This window comes from Triticum aestivum, chromosome 5A (assembly GCF_018294505.1).
Source record: "Triticum aestivum cultivar Chinese Spring chromosome 5A, IWGSC CS RefSeq v2.1, whole genome shotgun sequence".
NCBI lineage: Eukaryota > Viridiplantae > Streptophyta > Magnoliopsida > Poales > Poaceae > Triticum > Triticum aestivum.
The window spans coordinates 699428318-699428857 of NC_057806.1; the positions used below are offsets into that span (position 1 = coordinate 699428318).

Here is a 540-nt window from a genome sequence, read left to right on the forward strand (position 1 = left end):
AATCTTATGTGTGTGTAATGCTCCAATAAAACAAATGTCACTAGACAAGGTAATCCCATCCTTATGTGTGTTGTGTGTCATGCTTGCTCAGGTTACTCTGCAGTTGCAACCGATGTTCAAGCGGTCCGTCACGTTCTTGGAGCGCGACGACTCGGACTTGGCAGCACAGGTGGCCGTGTGGGGCCATCTGCACGAGTTCGGCGACATGACATGGCTGCCACGCCAGGGGAAGGTCATCTACCGCGAGGATGACCGTGTCGATGTCTCGTCGCCCGGCGATGGCCTCAACGACTACCTCGGCTTCCGCTCCTTCCCGACGCTGGGGCTCATCATCGCAAGAGTCGCGGAGGAGCATGTGGAGGAAAGCAACGACATGGCACGGTGCCTAGCCGCAGGGGTGCTGCCTGCATCATTCCCCATGCAGGCGTATGGCTTCACGAACGACGGTTCCTCCTTCACGGGATACCCGGTGGTCGGGTACCAGCACCGCATCCAGGCGTCCGGCTCATGCATCGATGCCAAGGACAACCTGCTCCGCTC

At 58.5% G+C, this 540-nt stretch overlaps 1 protein-coding gene across 1 annotated transcript in view; it reads left to right on the plus strand.

Annotated features, from left to right (window-relative positions):
- The first annotated feature begins 34 nt into the window (after window positions 1–34).
- The window catches only part of LOC123101825 (probable truncated L-gulonolactone oxidase 7, mitochondrial), a 1464-nt gene continuing 958 nt past the window's right edge, over window positions 35–540 (plus strand). The window contains exon 1 of the mRNA XM_044523104.1: window positions 35–540. Within this exon, the coding sequence (XP_044379039.1) occupies window positions 35–540 (506 nt within the window).